Source organism: Podarcis tiliguerta (assembly GCF_965153285.1).
Source record: "Podarcis tiliguerta genome assembly, chromosome: 14".
Lineage (NCBI taxonomy): Eukaryota > Metazoa > Chordata > Lepidosauria > Squamata > Lacertidae > Podarcis > Podarcis tiliguerta.
Window position 1 is genome coordinate 43678037 of NC_139547.1, and position 12505 is coordinate 43690541.

Below are 12505 nucleotides of genomic sequence, written 5' to 3' on the forward strand. Positions count from 1 at the left end.
GTGTCCTGTTGTGGTTTGAAGCTGGATCTCAAAGCAGAAAGGCAGGTGAGGAGCTGCAGAACCACAGATAGCTCCAGGTGAGCAACTTGCTCTGATGAAGGTTGAGAGCAGACAGAACATCTTTAAGCCTCTGCCACTAGATTACGTCTGAAGGCTCCACCCCTGGTGGATAACCTTAGGATTCTTAGAGAGCCAACTGTCTGGGACTTCTCCATAGCCTCTTGCCTTCTTAGCTCCCTGTACCAATGGACTGGTGAGGTACTGTGGGAAGCCTTTGTTTTCTCAGGTTCTGATACCTGTGAGGGTCCTGGCTCTGGACCTACAAGCCCTGACAGTTGTTCTGGGGGCTCCTGTCTGACAGCCTCAGGCCTAGTGGACAGCCCTAAAGCTGGCCCGGTTCCTTGTTTGGCTCCTTAGCTGGGGATTCTGTAGCCTGTGACTCAAGAGTCTTGATTGCTGCTGGCCTCATGACACCAAGGTCCCAGATGCACTACTACAACTACAAAGGAAGCTGGGTGGTGCTGTGGTCTAAACCACCGAGCCTCTGGGCTTGCTGATTGGAAGGTCGGCAGTTCGAATCCCCGCAACGCAGTGAGCTCCCATTGCTCTGTCCCAGCTTCTGCCAACCTAGCAGTTTGAAAGCAGACCAGTGAAAGCAGATAAAAAGGTACCACTGTGGCGGGAAGGTAAATGGCGTTTCCGTGCACTCTTGTTTCTGTCACAGTGTTCCACTGCGCCAGAAGCGGCTTAGTCATGCTGACCACATGACCCGGAAAGCTGTCTGTGGACAAACGCTGGCTCCCTCAACCTGAAAAGTGAGATAAGTGCCGCACCTCATAGTCGCCTTTGACTGGACTAACTGGGTCCTTTACCTACCTTACCTTTTTTACTACAACTACAACACAGCTATTGCTTAGCTTTCCTCCTTTCAGCAGGCGCAAGGGAAATGCAAACATGTCTGAAAAACCACCTTGGATATTTTGCAGAAAGGATATACAGTTGTACCTTGGTTGCCAAATGCCTTGGAACTCGTATGTTTCGACTCCCGATCAAAAACCGGAAGTGAGTGTTCCAGTTTTCTAACCATTTTTGGAAGTCGAACATCTGACACAGCTTCCGCTTGGCTACAGGAGCTTCCTGCAGCCAATCAGAAGCCGTGTTTTGGATTCCGAACATTTTGGAAGCCAAATGAACTTCCAGAACTGATTGTTTGACTTCCAATGTACGACTGTAAATCCTAATGAGATTTTTTTTAAAAAAAGCAAACAGATAGTATCTTCCCTAATTTGCAGAAATAATTATCGTTATCAGACAGAAATCTTGTAACAGCCTGTATGCTTTGATAGTCCATGGCAGGGGTGGGGGAGAAGATTGCTAACGTAGTATCACTGACGTAGCACACAGCCCACTTAGCAAGCAATATACCTGTATTTCTTCTTCTGAAGCTGCCAAATCATAGTTTCAGACAACTCGGTAGCATAGGTTTCTTCAAAGTGAGGACTCATGACTTTTGTGACTTCTCCGTCTCCTGCTCCTAAATCGAGAAGCCGGCGGGATTTCCAGTCTGGATTTATTTTAAGCAGTCTCTGAAATTGTTCGGGTGAAAACACAAACATGGAACCTCTTCCCAGTAACCTGAAATGTTAAAAGACGACGAGGTTTTATTTGTTTATGAACAAAGTGGGCAAATTTAGGAAGTGGAGACAACATTTCTTTAATTTCAAACCAGTGTAGACATAGCGTTGGGGAACCTTTTAACCATTTCCAGAGTGGTTTAACATTCAGTCCCTATGGGTTTTCCTAACCATTGTTAGCACCTTAACATCTACAGTTCCTAGGTTTCTTTAGGGGAGGCCATGACTGTTTAAAGTGGTACGATACTGCTTTAAATGAATAGTGCAGATAGGGCTTGACCTGGGTTGGCCCTTAGCCAGCATTTAAAGTTGCCTAATGAAGAATTGCAGCATTTTACAACAAGCTGCCTGGCCCAATAAGAGAGAACATTCCACCTACTCGACATCCAACTTGCAATGCCATGAAGCCTTATCGGGGTGTCCAAACTTTTTTCAAAGAGGGACAGATTTGATGAAGTGAACATGTGTGTTCACTTCATTGCTGACCTTTTTTTAGGATTGAAACTGTTGAGCTTTTTTTTACTATTTTACCCCAGGAAATAAACTGCCACAGGCACCAGATTAAACCAACCGGCGGACTTTGGACTTGCCTGCCTTACATGCTGACTTTAGATTCAAAGGCATTAGAGGAGAAGAGGACTCAAAAAAGGTTAGTTTTAAAAAGACAAGAGTGACAAGGAAGATGTAAAAGAATAGAAGAAGAAACAGACTGAAAGAGATGATGAAGATGACATTGTTAGAGCAGTGGGAAAGGAGATTAATATTTTAAAACGGTATAAACTAGCAGCAAAGACCACAGTAGGTATCCGAAGCTTCCTTGTGCGATAGAAAAGAACGTGGAATGGCAAATGAGCCATTCATTAAGGAATCTGCAGCAGGGACAATTGGGGTCTCTGTGGATTGTATCAATGGCATCTCTGCTTGTCCCACTTTGAAGTCTATATTGTAAGATTACAGTAGTTGTGCCAGAGGTGCAAGTGAATGAAAGAATAAGGAGTGGAAGAATCCAGGGGGGGAAGAAAATAATTGGTTAGCAAGAGACACAAGAGGGAAGCGATGCATTAGTCAGGTCAACCACAGGAAGGAGCCCAAGCTAAAGGGTAAAAAGGTGATCTGTGCCAGCGAGTCCCAGCTGCAAAGAGCAGAATCATGATCAAGAGAGAGGACATGGGAAGGAGAGAGAACGGCTGGTGAAGACAATGAGAGCAGATAAAAAGTGGGAAAAGTAAAAACGTACCAATGCGCGCGGAATCGAATGGTCCAGAGGGAACTGCCATTTTTATAACGGGCGTTGGAAGAAAAACATGAAAGCAAGTGGCATTCACTTTTCAAAGACCAACCCCCTGGCAGTACATCTGAGCATCCCTCACATAAATTGGCTCAAGGGCATTATTCCTAAAGATACCGCAAGAAGGCATTCAAAGCAACAGAAACCTTTTGGACTGGAGCAAACACAGTGAGGATACAAGGGGATACAGCGAGGCACTGCAGTCGACTGTGCACCCCACAGGAAATGTCTAGCTGAGAAATATGATTGGCTCATGACATAATTCCCCTCTCTCTCTCTCATTGAAACCGCAGCAGCTCAGATCAAACTGTATAGCAGGATAACGTGTAAAAAGGTGTGTTTTTTAAAAAAAGAGTCGTGGTATTTCCTTCACTCAGCTAAAGAGGATGTAGAGTCAAGCATGCATCAAAGGAAAACATAAGGTCTGGGGTCTTTGGGAGGGCCTGGCACTAAAGGAAACTGAGCAGCTGGGTGCAAATGCATGGGAAGGACTCCTGGGCTTGCATCTATGACTGGGATGCAGGATGCATAGCTCTCAAGCAGCTGCCTGCCAGCATGTTGCGGAAGGTGGCGCTAGGCAAGGCACACCACCCTGGCAGGTGTAACGCACGTCTCTCCAAATATAACCCAGGTGGTTAGGAAGGCCCAACAGAGACTCCATTTCCTCAGGGTCTTGCAAAAGAACAATGTTGAACAACAATTGATGACCTCCTTCTTGATGACCACAATAGGAAGTGTCCTCTCATATTGTATCACAGTGTGATACGTTGACTTGACAGCCACGGACAGAAAGTCTTTACGGAGGGTGGTGAACACAGCACATGATATCATGGGCTGTCCCCTGAGCCCGCTAGATGACATCGCAAGGGATCCTTGCCTTAGGAGAGCGAGAAAAATTCTCATGGACGATTCACACCCCGGCCAGCACCTCTTTAATCTTCTACCCTCGGGCAGGAGATGTAGAAGTATAATCAGTTGTAAAAGGTAAAGGTAAAGGGACCCCTGACCATTAGGTCCAGTCGTGGCCGACTCTGGGGTTGGGACGCTCATCTCGCTTTATTGGCCGAGGGAGCCGGCATAGAGCTTCCGGGTCATGTGGCCAGCGTGACTAAGCCGCTTCTGGCGAACCAGAGCAGCGCACGGAAATGCCGTTTACCTTCCCGCCGGAGAATGCATGGGAAGGACTCTTATCTAGTTGCACTTTGACGTGCTTTCGAACTGCTAGATTGGCAGGAGCTGGGACAGAGCAATAGGAGCTCAACCCGTCGTGGGGATTCGAACCGCCGACCTTCTGATCGGCAAGTCCTAGGCTCTGTGGTTTAACCCACAGCGCCGTACCAACAGCCTAAAAAACAGTTTCTATCCATGGGCTGTTAGGCTGCTGAATGGGAATGGAAAATAATATAGTGCAACTGACTTTCGGGGTTCGTGTGTTGTGCGACAAGCACACAGAGTGCAATGGGACAGTGTTTTGAGGGGGGAGGCTTGGTTAATTTCATTGTACGCAGGTTGTACATTGACAATAAAGGTATTATTAGTGTGTACATGTAATTTCAAGAATACTGATTGGGTAGTGGTAGGTCTCTTCCTCAGTATCACTGTTGTGATTGAATTTGGAGACCCTCCCCCCAATAAAGCAGCTTTTAAGTCTTCACCCAGCTTGAATGCTTAGTTATGGGCTCATTTCTAAGGAAATTTGCTAAAGTGAAAAATTTGGTTGAAGGCTCCAGTTGCATATTAGTTCAATCTGTCAGCTCAGGCAAAGCTCAGGCAAAGCAGAGGAGGTGGCCTTAATGTGTAGAAATGAACTGGCGTTGTGTTTTTTCAAAGGACACTAAAGGGCAGCTCTCTCCATGTTGAGTATCTGCTCCAGGTTTCCTGTGAAAAACCAGTTTGAACAGACCCTTCCAAGACAAGCAACTCCATTAAGTACTTGGCTATCTTCAGTCTTCCTAGGCTAAAGAGAACGGAGAACCATTTGATTATTGATTGAATACCCCTCTCCCTGCTTCCATCTGTACACAATGATATATAGAAGTTGAGAGCAAAAGCTTTACAGCACGCTCCTCTTGAGTTTGGAAGCAAAGAGAACTGCTCCGGCTCGAATGGGATTTTTTATTTTATTTTATTTATTTCACAACTTTGATATACCACTCACAACTGGAACAACACCTCTAAGCTGTTTACAAAAAAACCAAACAAAACAGGATTAAAATATTAAAACGATCAATTATTAAAAGTGCTGTTTAAAACAATCAAACAGCAAGCAAAAAGAGATTAAAGTACATTTCAGCGTTCTACATCTCCAGGAAGGCTTGCCTGAACAAAAATGTCTTAAGCAGGCACTTAAATGTTTCATGCAGAGATGCTACCTATGGGGGAATTCTAGAAATCAGAAGTGGCTCCCCCGGGACTAGTGTGGAGAGAAAGATGGGGATGAGGCGGTGGGGTGGGGAGAAGCACTGTCAGGGGCAATCCAGCACTTGCACTGGTACATCCACACAGAGCCCACCTTCCTACCTCTTTGCTTCTCCCCCTCTAGGTAAGCTGCAGCAACGCTAGTGCTAGGAGGCCAGGTATATGACAATGTCCCTCTTCGCCAGCCGCTCCTGCTGCAAATGTCATAATCGTGCTACAGTGGTACCTCGCAAGACGAATGCCTCGCAAGACGAAAAACTCACAAGACAAAAGAGTTTTTTGTTTTTTGAGTTGCTTTGCAAGACGAATTTCCCTATGGGCTTGCTTCGCAAGACGAAAACGTCTTGCGCCTTTTTCTTAAAACCGTCAATGCATTTCCTATGGGAAACCATGCTTCGCAAGACGAAAAATTCACAAGACGAAAAAACTCGCAGAACGAATTAATTTCTTCTTGCGAGGCACCACTGTATTTTTCAGAAAAGAGGTGCAGGATCCCACCACGAACACCTCCCTTGCTCTCTTAGAATGGCAATGGCGCCCAACTGAGAGGTTTTAGAATTGTGTTCCTAAGAGTTCCGGCTGAAAAACAGCCTCGGTTGCGAGCAAGATACCAGGAGGCAATATTAACTAAGCTATCCCAAATGCTACAAGGTGTGATGGCTGTTAGGACCAGCCATCAATGGTAATTAGCCATGGCGACGGTATACTCTCAGAATATCAGTCTCTGAGGGACTCATGTCCTCCTTGTGGGCTTCCCAAGAGGCACCTGGAAACAAGATACAGGAAGCAGGATACTGAATGAGATGGACACATCAGAAGATGCATGCTCATTCTTCGTGGAAAAGTTGTCGCTGCACTGTCAAGCTCCCCTCCAAAAACCAGGGCAATCATGTGGCATAGCTGCCCCTGTGTCATCTCATAAGACACCACTAAGGAAAACACTTAGAGAATGCATTTAACTGGGATCTGGAAGTGGACTTCCCTTGTGCAAAAGTCAAGCCGCATAAGAGAAGCAAGAACGTTTCTGTTTGAGCTTGAGACCTACACACCCTCCCCCTCGCCATTTTCCACTTGGCACTTACCCATTGATAGACGTCCTGGACATAAACAGGCTAAAAACAGAGGACACGAAGGAGTGATAGAGTTGAATGAACAGCCAGCCCGATTTCTCAATACTGTTATTTAAGAAGATCTGTGTTCCTTGGTCAAGGTAACTCTGGACAAAGATAGGCTGAAGAGATTCACACAGCTGCTCTGTATTGCACATGTACCACTGCAGGGGGAGGAAAAGGGACAAGAATCATTATTCACATGTCGGCACTAGGCCTGGGCAATATAGCGACCTATCGCCCAGGACCGGTATGAGGAGCAGACCGTGATGCTGATTTCACTCAGCGGTATATCGCTGGTGAAACTGCTCCGCTCCTGAGTCCCTCTGCTAGTAGCACAGCTTCATCCAGGAGATGCTGCTAGCAGAGGGATTCGGAAGCATGGCGGTTTCACCAGGAATATACCGCTGAGTGAAACCAACGTTGCGGTCTGCCCTCATATGGCGCAGAGGGAGGAAGAAGCTGTATCGGCAAGGTGCTTGTTCCTCCCTTCTGCATCTTTGAACTGCTCAACTGATGGGCACCCAGTTGCTGCTCCCTTCAGCCAAGCGTTTAACAGAGCCCCTAGTCTGCGCTAGCTTGCCCAAGCTGACAGCGGGGTGGGGGCTCTGTGAAACTGCCCCCCTGTCTGAGCAACCCCGAGGCCTCAGCAGCGTCAGATCGCTCAGCTGGGGTGGGTGGGAAGCTTCTTCTACGCCCCAGCTGTGAAAAGCCCAATGCTGCTGTCGTGTCAGATGGCTCAGATTGGGGGCTGGAAGAAGTCTTCCCCCATCCCATCAGATGGGGTGGGGAAGACTTTGACTACGCCACAACAGAGTGAAGCCCGATGTTGCTGAGGGTGTCAGGGCTCGCTCAGCTGAAGTGGGGGGAGCCCTCCTGCCCCCAGCTGAGCAGCGGCTTGGGGCAGCTGCATTGGCCCTAGCCTGCGAAGCGCTGGGGTGTAAGGGCCCCAGGTCCAGCGGTCAAAGCAGCGGCCGTTTCACCTTGTATCTAGCTGGCTGGGGCCAAATGCAGCTTGTTTCAACATCGCCAAACCATGATATCTGGCTGGGGGATAGATCATGATGTTCAAAATCTAACATCGCCCAGCCCTAATCGGCATTGCCAAGCCAGGCTTAAGTAAAGGAGAACGATCTTTGGACAGTATTCGAAACTCTCATTGTTCTTGGCGCATTTTGCGATAGGGAATTTCATTAGTGTGAGCAGTTTTTGAGCTCTGGGTGCAGTACTGCGCCTAAGATTTCAGATTAAAACTGCAGAGTGGAACGAAAGGAGGACCTTTTTCTGCCTCCCCACTTCCAGCCACTCTCTGGAGACTGGTGAAGAGTCCCTCTTAAGACTATTAGGGGGGTGGGCAGCGGAAGGACTAGACCATGTGAAAAATGAACATAACATTTTAGATTCAGTTCATTCATTTTCAGCTTTGTATTCTTGTTATAAAAAGGCTCACCTAGACATTTCATTGTTACACCCATAACCTAGGTTTAAGGTGCCATTTAGCTCCTAGCTTTCATATCTCAATTTCTAACACTGTCTTCGGATTGGGGAGGGGTGGCAGCTTAGTTGAAAAGCACGTTTTGCAAAGAGAAGAATCAGGTGATGAGGACCTCCGGCTGTGACCCTGAGTGTCAATGTCTTTCAGGTCATATTTACACCAGACATGACTTCCTCCCAAGAATCTGCAGAACTGTAGTTAGTTAGGGGTGCTGAAAATTGTACTCTGTAAGCAGTAAACTACAGCTCACAGGAACTGGCATCATGAGACTGGCCTTAGCGGGGACGGCATTCTACAGTTGGGGTGCCAATAACAGATAGTGTCCCATCCTCACTCACCACTTGCCTTGCCTCAAGTTGGGAGTACACAAAGAAGGACCTCCCCTAAGGGTCAGACAGGCTTGTACAGAAGCAGACAGCTCTTAAGACACTCTTGGCCCAATCAACTATTTGGCTTTTGATTGCAAAATTCACCTGAAATCAACTGTGTTCAGAATAATATCTAATCGGTGTGACAGTGGTATCTACAAAGCTCTCGCAGCTCAAACTTCAACATTCCAGCATTTGCTGTTCCCTGTTCAAGGCCTGAAAATACTTATGCATATAAACGCCTACTGGCACTATTAACACGCAATTTATATTTATATCTCAAACAATTCAAATCTTGTGCTTTGAAATGAGCTCTATACAACTCTCAATCTTGCTACCCTACTCTACCAAAAGCTAAAAGGAAGAATCTAAAATGGTTTGGGTATTTTAATACACAAATCCATTCTTTCCAGTTGGCTTTTAAGATATTAAGCACAGTGGTCTGTATGCAGTGTTCCAGGTGGAATGCCAGCATAGCAAACTAGCATTCCTTCCCTGAAGTCATCAATTTATGCCAACAGAGAGCCCAAAGCTACCTACAACCACATTACTGGAAAAATATTGCAGATTTCGGAAGGTGGTGTTAAGTTTCCAGAAGCATGCCTGGGAGCTTTCCAGCCATGCATAATACATTACAAACATGTACCTAACTTGTTGCACACGACCACTCCAGAGCTCCTTTAATCTTGTTGCTTCACTGATTCCTGTTCTCTTTGCATACATTTCAGAGTATTTCAACCTCACTATGCAAGTTCACATTTTCTGTTTTGGAGGTCAAACTGCAACATTATTCAGTATCACTGCGCTGCACTTTGCTAGCAGTGGAAAGAGGTGGGTGAGGCCACATGCATCAATTCAAAGCAGAACATTTGTCCTTGGGGAAGGAAGGAAACGCGAGGGCCTTATTAGAGGTGGGAATGAGAGGCGGGTATAGGTTGGGAGATAACTTCAGTGGCTAGATCTGTGATTGTTCAGATGAAAAAACGCTGAGAGGAGAAAGATCAGGTGTTGTCATGGAGTGAGGCCTTCTCTATGGTGGCACTCAATGGAACGTCTCTCCCCTGGAAGCATGTCTAGTGCTGATGCTTATGGCATTTCAGTGCCATGCAAAGGCCAGTTTATTTACCCAGGTGTTATGGGAGGCTGGCTAATGCAATTTGTGACTAAACTCTTCATGGAATTTTAGCACTGTGTTTTTCTCTGCTCTTAACTGTTTCAAACTGATGTATTTTTAATCGGGTCGAAAAATGCCCTGGGGATCATGTGATGAATGTCAGGCTAAAAATATATTTATAAATAAATATATGGTCAGGATAGAAGGAAGCAGTGACAGAAATATGGATAGGCAGGTGTCATGTTCAATAAACTGGATTGATGGGTTGGGTGCACACAGGTTTTGCAAACGAGTTTCCAGTCCGTCAGGTCACAAGGGTAAGGAAAAGAACACAAAGCGATGACAAATGTATTGGAGTTGGGAGAAGAACGCAAACTTTGGGAGTCCTATTGTGAGTTCTAAATAAAGGGCAGCATTTGGGGATTGACTGCTAAATTATCCATCCCATACTGTCAATGGGCACAAAGGAGAATCGTTATCACATATCAAAGATGAGAGAGCGGAAGTTGCAATAGCACAGCAATCAGCACTGCTGGAATTTTCAGCTCTAAGTGTGTGCAGAAGTCTTGTCTATACAGGTACAAGCATACAAAAATTGGGTTGTGCCTTGTTTTCCCTAACAACTCCCCATGCCTGCTTAGCTCATACTTACAAAAGCCACAAAGCTGCCTCATGGCCAGAACTATTGTTTTTGAACACAGATTGTGTTTCCTCCCCGCTGTTTTATATTTGCACATTCAGCACAAATTCACCCGATTGTACTTCAGAACATTTTGAGGCAGAGAAAGGAAGAAAACAATTATACTACGTTAAGTTTCCTGTTCCCTGTCCCATCACGGTCCAAGTAAATCCTCATCTCCTCCTTGCAACTTTTCAGCTTTGCTTCCCCCCCACCCCTGTATCCCCACCTTTCACCAGTAGCATGTGCTCTTCCGAAGACTCCTGCCCTGCACTCAAAGGGGGGCAAAGGAGCCAGTCTTGTTACCCACAGAAATAGCAGAAGCTCGCTGATCTCCCCGACAACCAAAGGCTGTCCCACAAGAGATTTATTCCTCCCCTCCTTTATTTTGTGCACAGACTAAATGCACAAAGCACAACACACACAAATCTTTCTCCTGATCTCTCACCCGGATGTGTCCATATTCTCTCTCTCTGTCTCTTAGGCCAAGTATGGAGAGATTCTTCCAATCCTCTTTTTGTGTGTGTGGGTTGTGCGGGGAATGGAGTGTATTCAGTGGGGCAGAGGTTAACTCTCAAGGAGCTTTTTATTCTTCTTCTCCCCCCCCCCCAAACAGCATTATATCTCACCTCAAATCACACGCTTCCAAAAGAAGTGAGAGATGAATATAAAAGAGAAGCTACCCTACGCCCCAAACCCTGAAATCCTTCCCCATTTGGGGGAAAGGCGATGGATGTGGGGCCCATTCAAAACACACCCCTCCCCCTTCTTCCTCCTGCCGCCCCTCCCCCCTCACAAAAAGGTTTTTGGGTGGGGGGGTGGGGGGCTTAGAAGTACTGCTCCTCCTGCTGGTGGGTCCATACCTGATGGTTTTCCTTGATGCCCGGGGCTGGCTGGCTGTGGCTGCCCATCATATTCATGTAGAGAGACCTGGATAAAGGGCTCCTCAGGTACCTGGCAGGCCCAGACCACATCCTCTTCCTCAGCACCCACAGAGACAAGGTGTAGCAGCCCAGCCAGACCAGGCAGAGTCTCATGAGGGTGGGGTGGGGTTGTGGGGGGTGGGTGGGAGAGGGAAGAAAGGGGCGCTCAATCACCCCCTCCCGCAACCACCGCCTCCTTTCTCCATGGCTGCAGCAACGGCGGCGGCGGCAGCGGCGGCGGCAGCCAGCGCGGAGCTCCCCATTCAGTGCCCGCACATCCACGCACACACATACATTACAGACACACATGCATACATGCGAGGCCGGAACCCGAGAGCCCAGGGAGGAGGGCCCAGGCCGGACGGGATGGCCGGAGACACCAACCAACCCAACCCACCCGCACGAGAGAACGCCTCGCTCGCGCGCGGGCCGGTGGGCGGGCGGGCGCCCAGCCTTTCTGTCCGCCCTCTCGACCAATCAGGGCGCGGCGCAGGGCAGCGCCTCTGGGGGCGCTGCTTTCAAAACGAGAGGCGGCACAATGGCCGCCTATGCGGGGCGCACGCGCAGAGGGAGGGGGAGGAGGGAGGCGCCGCCACTTCCCAAGGCGGCCTTTCCTCGACGGGGAGGCTGCGTTCCCTCAGAGGCGGGAGGGTGGGCGAGGACGCCCCCTGCGGCACGGCTGTGACAACCAGTGCTGAACGGGAATGGCCGATTGTACAGGAATAAGGGGTGCAGAGGACTAAAGTGGGTCGTGGGGTGGGTAAATAAAAGCCCAGATTTCGCACCCAGGAAGGCAGGAACGTAGCGCCGCGGATCGGGACCAGCGCACCATTTCGTTAGGCATCCCGTTTCCCCCAGTGGCCAAGCACACGTCCCTGGGAATCCCACAAAACGGGCAAGGAAGGTGGTGGCCCGTCTGCTATTGTCTTCAGGAGTGACAATAAGCAGGAGTGACAAGAATATACCAAGAATACCCGAGGAGGCTGAAAAGATCGATCTAGTCCAGCATCCTTTCCCCCCACTGGCCAAAGTGGCCTCTGTGAGAAGGTGGTGGCTCTCCTCTGGCCTTTGCAGTTCTATTTAGGTATGGTGGGTAACTGAGAGACCTTCATCCTCCCATGAATTTTGTCTGTTCTACCCACTTTTCCCACTCTCACTGATTTCCAAGCCCCGTTTGCTCAAATTCCAAACGTGTAGGGGTAGAACTGGGCTGTTTCTAATCGGTATGAGTGTGTGATCTGTACATGCTCAAAAGAGCTCCCTCACCCATTATTTTTTCACCTAAGAGGACCCAGCCTTCCTACAGAGATCTTGGGAACCCTGGCTCAAATAAAACAGCTGCTTCAGAAGAGTAGAAAGATGTGAGGGGAATTGCACTGCATTATGTTCAGTCACTTCATTATGGCTGGGGAAGGGTCATTGTTTAGTGCAGGGGTCAGCAACCTTTTTCAGCCATGGGCCGGTCCCTCAGACTATG

At 47.9% G+C, this 12505-nt stretch overlaps 1 protein-coding gene and 1 long non-coding RNA gene across 2 annotated transcripts in view; one reads left to right on the forward strand and one right to left on the reverse strand.

Moving 5' to 3' along the window:
• The window catches only part of METTL9 (methyltransferase 9, His-X-His N1(pi)-histidine), a 28735-nt gene extending 17211 nt beyond the window's left edge, over positions 1–11524 (reverse strand). The window contains exons 1-3 of the mRNA XM_083413746.1: positions 10969–11524; positions 6423–6613; positions 1426–1635 (exon numbers count right to left, since the gene is read on the reverse strand). Coding sequence (XP_083269872.1) covers positions 1426–1635; positions 6423–6613; positions 10969–11337 — 770 coding nt within the window. The 5' untranslated portion in view covers positions 11338–11524. The remainder of the gene's footprint in view (positions 1–1425; positions 1636–6422; positions 6614–10968) is intronic.
• The window catches only part of LOC310664579, a 182905-nt gene that overhangs the window by 101359 nt on the left and 69041 nt on the right, over positions 1–12505 (forward strand). The window lies entirely within an intron of this gene.